This window comes from Stegastes partitus, unplaced genomic scaffold (assembly GCF_000690725.1).
Source record: "Stegastes partitus isolate 25-593 unplaced genomic scaffold, Stegastes_partitus-1.0.2 Scaffold382, whole genome shotgun sequence".
Taxonomy (NCBI): domain Eukaryota; kingdom Metazoa; phylum Chordata; class Actinopteri; family Pomacentridae; genus Stegastes; species Stegastes partitus.
The window spans coordinates 356,989-365,517 of record NW_007578113.1 but is presented as its reverse complement, the minus strand read 5'-3'; the positions used below and the strand labels follow the sequence as shown (position 1 = coordinate 365,517).

The window sequence follows — 8,529 nt, the reverse complement described above, 5'->3', positions numbered from 1 at the left end:
CGGGTTGACCACCCCTGATCTAGTGTGTTTTATTTTCCTCCCAATCAGTTCACCGGACTGCTGGTCACACCCGAGTCACGCTGGGCTTCTCTGTTGCACTTGGGAGAATTTTATTTTATTTTTTACAGCATAGGGTGCAAATGATTATTTTTGGGGGAGCAAATTTAGAATGATGTGGTTTTGATGGGTTTTGGTGGTTTGGAAGCTTAATAAAGCTAAAAATACTGAACAGCTTTCTGATGTTGGTGTCTTTTCCTGCCCCAGTGCTTTCTGATACAACCAAATGTTTCAGCTATATAAAACATCTACAGTAGCTTCACCATCTAGCTCAAAAACACTGATCCATCCGGTCTGGGTGTACTCGTAAATCACTCCTGTCTAACGCTGAAGTTTACTGAATGTCGGAGAAGCAGGTGTGACAGAATGTTCCCTTCGTGTTTCTCTCCTGTATTGTTCTGCAGACAATGAATGACTTTGACTATCTGAAGCTTCTGGGCAAAGGCACTTTTGGAAAAGTCATTCTGGTGAGGGAGAAGGCGAGCGGCACCTACTACGCCATGAAGATCCTCAAGAAGGAAGTCATTATAGCCAAGGTCTTCTTCCTGATTATCAGCTTTTATTTGCAGCTTTTTTTCTGTTGACTTGGAAGTAACACAAGCAATAAGCAGATTTTGTTTTTGTTGCCAGCTTTTTGGAAAGGTCTTGGATGACTCTGTGTGACAATGCATTGTCTTTGCTCTCTGATATCTGGCACGCTGTAGGTGATAAGCAGTGTTCACATTAAGAAAACTGTTTCGATATTTCATTTCAGCCTGATTTTCACACATATTCCTTCCATTCAGTGTACATCTGTAATCTTTTAACAGGCTAATTTAGTCTCTTGTCTAATCACTCTGCTTCCTTTTTCATCTTTTTTATCGCAGGATGAAGTGGCTCACACACTCACAGAAAGTAGGGTATTAAAAAACACTCGGCATCCATTCCTAACTGTAAGTATGACTGCGTGTGATGCACATAGATGCGCCTAAATCCCATGTTTTCATTACGTTTTGCATAAAGAAGCAAGAATGTGCTGAATTCCGACCACAAAGCTTCTGTCTTGTGTCAAATGCTGCTGAGTTTTAAAACGTATTTCTGTGTCGTGTTGTAGTCTCTGAAGTACTCGTTCCAGACCAAGGATCGACTGTGCTTTGTAATGGAGTACGTCAACGGAGGAGAGGTGAGAGGTCGCTCGGATGCTTTTTAAAACACGTTTTGATGCTGATAGGTGTTCTTTTTTTTTTCACCATGCAAGTTATTTCCAGAGTTATTGAAGAATGTTGATTACCAACATGGTGCGAAGAGTTCTAACAGAGAGCAGTCACTCCTCTCGCTGTGTTTTAAGTCTTCCTTGGAGGGATGCTGGACCGAATCTAATTATTCATTTTATGAAAACACAAGCCCACTCGGTCAGTATTTTCTTTCAACTTTGAAGAGAACTGCGGTACTATTGACAGTATTCAGTTGGTGGAAGGTGTTGCACCAAAACAGCTCAAGAGTTAAAAATGATGTACAAAGATTTAGAAATGAACGTCGACTTCATGCCGTAGATACATTGTGAGATATCCAAAAAAAAAAAAGGCCCTTCAGAAGAGCAAAAACTACAAACTGAAAGACACAAAAAAGAACTACAGATGTCGTTGGTGCTTGTCATTTTTACTGATCGGAGTATTTCACAGGACTGCAAGGTGGCTCGGTGGTTAGCACCGTCGCCTCGCAGCAAGAAGATCCCCGCTTAGGACACCCGGAATCTAATCAAACTAATTATAATCAGGACATCCCTACTTTATGCAAGTGACCGTAAACATTCACCTCAGTGGCCTCCTGACTGCCTGAGCCTTTGGGCCAGCACTTGGTAGACCTGTTCACGTATTCATTCATGCTTAATGGAGTAATGATGCCCATATAACCTTCAACAAGGGTTCGTTTAATAAACTTTACAACCATTTGGTAGTAGGTCTTTGTAGCTGCTATGAAATTACATCTTATTCCACAGCCATAAGTGTTTTTGTGCCTCTGTGGAGGTGACTGCTGTGGCTGGATGATTTATGTTTACAGGTTGTCCTTCTGTCCTGCTGTGAACATGATAACTCAGAAACATATTGTGAGAATTTCTTCAAATTTTCCACAAATGTTTACTTGGACTCATAATGGTGATCAGATTTTGGTGGTCGATGTACACTAGTTATGGCAAAATGTCACAAAGATGTAGGAAATATAACATAAAATGATAAAGAAATGACTTTTTTGTTTTTTTTTAATTTATAAAAGTCAATGGTCAGCTTCACTGTGGCATCATTGTGTTCTACAAAAACACTTTCATGGCCATGTTTCAGTGCAGAAGGAGAGATTGTGACCATATTTGTCAGATGCTGAATACGACAGTGAGGCAAAAATTCAGTTTTCCTTTTTTTAAATAATTCTGACAAAGAAAGACGGTTTTAATTTATGAAGCTGTGTTGAGAAAATGCTCTCCCTGTTGAATATGTTTCAGCCCCATTTAGGCATCAAAGAGTCCAAATCTGTCGTACTGCTGTTGTTTCGGCTACAGCGATGTGTGTTTTGATTCATCCTCTACACCACTGCATGGTTCCTCAGCAGAGATTTTGATTTCAACAACTTGTCTTTAACCTGATTGCTAAGCATGTCCGAGCTGTAAGAACTTTGTTTTGCTCGACAGCTGTTTTTCCACTTGTCGAGAGAACGAGTGTTTTCAGAGGACCGCACCCGTTTCTACGGCGCTGAGATCGTCTCTGCTTTAGACTACCTACATTCTGCCAAGATCGTCTACCGTGATTTGAAGGTAAAGTGCACCTGCTCCATGTCCAACATCAGACACCTGTGCTGAGTGTACTGTAGCACTAGAGGGATGCAGAAATGCATCCAGATTCTGCATTTAAGACGGAATAACAAAGAATCATGTTTTTTCTTTTGTCTTGCCCCCCGTCAGCTGGAGAACCTTATGTTGGACAAAGATGGCCACATCAAGATCACCGACTTTGGCCTCTGCAAAGAAGGCATCACTGACACTGCCACAATGAAGACCTTCTGTGGAACACCGGAGTACCTGGCTCCTGAGGTCAGAGGTCACACTGCATACAAACCAAGAGCAGAATCACATGTTTATGGTGAAAGTTAGGCAAACAAGGTTGTTTTTCTGAACCCAAACTGAGCCTTCATAGCTGTCTGGTTTTGTCCTCTTTGATGAAATCAGGAAAAAAAACAAACAGTTTTGGATCCGCAGTTTTCTGTCTGTCACCGAGCAGAAACCACCAAGTCCAATGTGGAAGTCCCAGAAGAGGCAGTTCCTCTAATTCAGTGTTTTCTTTACAGCAGAGTAGAATGTCAGCAGCTGATCTCACTTCTTCTAATGGAGGTCTTGGTCAGGAACTTGAAAGTTATTTTTTCTAAAGAGGATATGAAAGAGGATATAAGTGTTTAAAAAGGTTGTATTTTTCATCAGGTGTAATCACTGTGATAGTGGCCTCACGCTTCTTAATACACATAATAGTTAAATGTATGTTGTTTAGTGAAAGCTGATGCGTAATATTGTGCTCCAGTGTGGGAAAATAAAGTTTTATGAGCTTCTAATGGAAATACAAGAAACAATAAAGTAAAAAGCCTCTGTCATAAACCATCAGGTGCTGGAGGACAACGACTACGGGCGGGCGGTGGACTGGTGGGGTCTGGGCGTGGTGACGTACGAGATGATGTGCGGCCGCCTGCCCTTCTACAACCAGGACCACGAGAAGCTGTTTGAGCTCATCCTAATGGAGGAGATCAAGTTTCCGCGAACGCTTTCAGCCGATGCCAAGTCGCTGCTGTCAGGGCTGCTCATCAAGGACCCCAACAAACGGTACGCAGACAAACCCTCAGACGACCAGGTGCAGATGAAGGAACAACAGATTGATTCACGTTAACACGTTTTATGATTTCATGGTTCACAACACTACCCTGTTCAACAACAACTGCTCTGCATTTCTCCCTGGACTGTAAGTCTTGTCCCTGCTACCTCCTCTATCCTGTTTGTACACATTATTCATTCCATCATTACAAAGTGACCCCTCACTGGCTTGTTCCCACTTATGAACACGACCAGACCTCCTGACTTGAGCCCTGTTTATCATCCTAGCGTGATTATTTTTAAGTAGGAGCTGTTTTTATCTTTGACATGTTTCGACTGTCACTTCAGTCTTCCTCACCTGACGTCTGTGGTGACGCGTTTTTTATCAGCTGGTGGTTTCCTGGAGGTGTGACCCACCTGGCAATCTGTCAGATTTGCTCGATGGGCCACCCTCCCGCCACCCGGTGGTTTCTGCAGGAGAGCGTCCCATGTGTGGGACAGCATGATGCCCCCTCATCATGGCTCATGGTGTCTTTGGCTGATTTCTATGGCCTCCTGATCCAACATTTAAATGTGTTGCTCTCCGATGCGATGGTCTTGTCCCAGGCCATGATGTGCTTGTTTCTTTTGCACTGCAAAGAAAGCTTGTTGTCAAATTCTACACAAGTCTGTTAACGATCCATGAATTTGAGTCAGGTGTGTTGCAGTACGGAAACGTCTAAAACCTGCAGGACAGTAGCTCACGAGGACCGGAGCTGGAGATTCCTGGTCTCCATCAAGAAGAGAATAAGTTAGAGTCAGTAAAAGATTTTTTTAGGGTCAACCCATGAAGCACATTGTCACCAGTTGGAGTCAGATCTGGGACGTTGGATTTCCTTCAGTCTCTCCCCTGATTTTCTGTCTGGTCTAACAGACAGAAATAGTGAGAGACAGAAAGACATTTGGCAGAAATACTGTATCCGAGAAAATGGGGTTATTAGGTTAGAAATGTGTTCGTGTGTTCTGATTCAAACAAGTCATGAAAGAAAATGTCTGGAGTCCTCCGTCGACTTTCTGTACTTAACTCCAACTCTCAAATATTTAATGTCAATAAAGGAACAGTTACAGACATTCATCAGCCATCCATCTGTCTGTTCGTGCACTGGAGTCTGGCTGACAGCTCGGTAAAGCATGCTGTTGTTCTCCTCAGCTCCTGGGGGAACCCACGTTGTTCCCAGGCCTGATGGAGGACATAATCCCTCAGATTAACTATCTGAGCTGCTCACCCTTGGTGCAAACAAAATATATATGTGCTCATGCACAGATGTAAACAGATACTGTAAATTCCTGTGTCAGTTTAAGGTTTAGCTGTAAATATAATTGCTGAAAAAGCATACACTTAGGAAATCCATCCTCCATGACTTCTTGCTGACCTGCAAGGATCCTATTTCTTCACCACAGGACAAGAAATGAAGCCCTGTAATGTTCTGCACATGCCTGAGAACACCAGCTCTTCTCACTCCTGAAGCAGCCATCTTCATGTTAAAAAGAGAACAAAACCCCGTCATGATAACTGGTAGTCCGTACAAGTGCTCTCAGGCAAAAGTGGCTGGTGGCTGCTGTTAATTTCCCACTCCCATTATTCCCGAGGCCTTTTCTGTCTGTAACGAAGAAACTGGTGAAAAGAGGCTACTGCAGCTTCAGAGAGCGAACCCGTTCACCCTGAGGAGTTATTTTGGGATCAGAAGCAGGTGGATATTCTGGTTCCATTGATGGAGACTTTGTTAGAGCACCATTTGATGTCTGACTTCGACGTCTTCTTCTTCTCCTCTCTGTTCGTTGACAGGCTGGGCGGCGGACCGGATGACGCTAAGGAGATCATGCGGCACAGTTTCTTTGGCACAATCGACTGGCAGGACGTCTACGACAAGAAGGTGAGAGCAAGATTTAGCTGCTAGACGTCATCTTAACTTCAATGGCAATTTATTCAAACAGCATATCTGAGATATTCTGGTATCAGGGTTACCTAATTTTTCAAAAGATGTCTGGCTGGGATGTAAACTCCAAAATAGAACAGAAAAGAACAAATTACCTCATCTTTATCTCATTTCAACAACATAAAGCAGTCGAAGCATCACTGGCTCCTCCTAACACACAGGTTTTATTCTATTTATTAACACTACAGCGGTCAGATGTGGTTCAGTGTTTTACAGATGATGTCCAGGAAGGACAGATGGTCTGAGAGAGGGGTGAAAGAAGCCATCTATGTCAAACTGGAAAGACCATCCCTCATCAGAGGTGGAGGTCTGAGGCATCACCTCTCACCTGTTTACGAGTCAGTCCTAAGATCTCTCCCCAGGAAGATGAACCCACATCCACACCTAGACCCTAACGAACCCCACCGTGGTAGGGGGAGCACTAACGACTCACATAACGAGGAGGAGGAGCAACAAACCCCCAACTGAAACCCAAACTCAGGTGTTAACGGCTCTTTAAGGATATCTGTACCTGGAACTCTCAACTAGTCAGTCAGAGCTGATGAAGCCTCTTGGATGAGAGGTGGAACGTCCTCAAGGAACTCAAGCAAGTCCAGTTGCTACGATTAATCTACCAGAATTTACAGATTTCCCTCGTATTTATTACAGGATCCACCTGATGGAGTTATATCTGCCTTATTAATACAGTTCACATGGACATCCTAAACAACATGATGTAACTCCAAGTCAGTCACACTTCTGTGGAATCAACCTGTCCAGGTAGGAAGCAGCACTGATGGTGAATCAGTTCCACCTGCTGTTGTTCAAATGGAGCAGACAGCAGGTGGAGATGAGAGGCAGTTAGCAGGACAACCCCTATAAAGGAGAGGTTCTGCAGGTGGTGACCACAGACCAGGTCTCTGTTCTCATCCTTTCTGGCTGATGTTTTGGTCACTTTTACATTTTGTCAGTGCTCTCAGCCCCAGAGGCAGCATGAGGCGTGTCTACAACCCACACAAGCTGCTCAGGTAGTGCAGCTCATCCAGGATGGCACATCCTGGAGACGCCGTGGAGAACGTTCTGCTGCCTGCAGCATCCTCCAGTATGACCGGTTTGGTGGTGGGTCAGTAATGGTGTGGGGAGGCATTTCTTTGGAGGGCCGCACAGCCCTCCATGTGCTAGCCAGAGGTACCCTGACTGCCATTAGGTACCAGGATGAGATCCTCAGACCTACTGTGAGACCACATGCTGGTGCACTGGGCCCTGGGTTCCTCCTGATGCATGACAATGCTCAGCCTCATGTGGATGAAGTGTGTCAGCAGTTCCTGCATGATGAAGGCGTTGCTATGGACTGGCCGGCCCGTTCCCCAGACCTGAATCCAACTGAGCACATCAGGGACATCGTGTCTGGTTCCATCCACCAACGCCACGCTGCACCACAGACTGTCCAGGAGTTGAAGATGCTTTAATCCAGGTCAGAGGAGATCCCTCAGGAGAACATCCTGCTTCATCAGGAGCATGCCCAGACGTTGGAGGGGGGTCCTACAGGCAGGTGGAGGCCACACACACTACTGAGCCTCATTGTGACTGGTCTGGAGGAGTTTCCACTGAAGTCGGATCAGCCTGTGATGTGATTTTCCACTTTTATTTTGAGTAGGATTCCAAATCCAGACCTCCGTTGGATAATCATTTAGATTTACATTGATCATTTTTATGTTGTTTTGTTCTCAAGGCATTCCGCTCATTCAACCTCTCATCTAGGATGTGTTGTTTTAGTGTTCCCTTTGTATTAAATCTTGTCTTGGACTCAGTTTCATGTTGCTGCTAAAACAGTCGGTAGCAGAGTGTGGATTGAAAGCTTGTCTGTGAAGAGTTAATGCAGCACTGAAATGTCAGAGCCGGTGTGAGAGCAGACGAACCACCAGAGTCCCTTCAACACGATGTCTCACTACACGTTCATTGTTGACAGCAAACAGACATTTCTACTAAATCTGAAACCGGGAGTCAACTAGTTGGATGATATAAGAATAATCTCCAGCTATTGTGATATTCAGTTAATCACGGCAGCAATTTTTCAAACAGAAGTAGTGAAAACACAATGTGACTTTAGTTTTTCTCAATAAAAAAAAAACTGTGCTGCTTCTTTTTGCTTTCTGTCGCTGTGAACTCCACCTTTGTGGTTAAACTGAAGACATTGCTGGGATCCTCCTTCACTCTGACGGATTGATAGTAAAAGTAATGTGGCCTTAATCTTTCCATTTCGAAGAGAACAAAACCTCTAAATGATCAGCAGTATGTTCCTCTGGTGGTTCCTTCTGTTGATGTTGATTCTATACCGGTACCGTATATCGACCATGTACAAAATACTTGGACTCATCTGAAGCTGTGCTCACTCTGCTTCTGTCTGCTCCAGCTGGTCCCGCCCTTCCAGCCCCAGGTCACCTCAGAGACGGACACGCGCTACTTCGACGAAGAGTTCACAGCACAGACCATCACCATCACTCCGCCGGAAAAATGTAGGCACAGCTAACCATCTGATACCTCTCCTCCAGCTTCTGTTTGTTTCCTGTCATAGTGGCTTTTTAAGCAGATTCTGCCTCCTTCTGGCTTAAAGGTGAACTTCACCAGGATTAGTTTAGTATCATGACTGCTGCTCAGTCTGTTTAACGTCCTCTGTGACTCTGGGGCAGC

At 44.3% G+C, this 8,529-nt stretch overlaps 1 protein-coding gene across 1 annotated transcript in view; it reads left to right on the top strand.

Moving 5' to 3' along the window:
• The window catches only part of akt3b (v-akt murine thymoma viral oncogene homolog 3b), a 40,329-nt gene that overhangs the window by 22,720 nt on the left and 9,080 nt on the right, over positions 1 to 8,529 (top strand). Inside the window, exons 6-13 of the mRNA XM_008284966.1 lie at positions 462 to 593; positions 924 to 989; positions 1,151 to 1,219; positions 2,720 to 2,842; positions 2,990 to 3,118; positions 3,681 to 3,895; positions 5,709 to 5,796; positions 8,252 to 8,354. Coding sequence (XP_008283188.1) covers positions 462 to 593; positions 924 to 989; positions 1,151 to 1,219; positions 2,720 to 2,842; positions 2,990 to 3,118; positions 3,681 to 3,895; positions 5,709 to 5,796; positions 8,252 to 8,354 — 925 coding nt within the window. The remainder of the gene's footprint in view (positions 1 to 461; positions 594 to 923; positions 990 to 1,150; positions 1,220 to 2,719; positions 2,843 to 2,989; positions 3,119 to 3,680; positions 3,896 to 5,708; positions 5,797 to 8,251; positions 8,355 to 8,529) is intronic.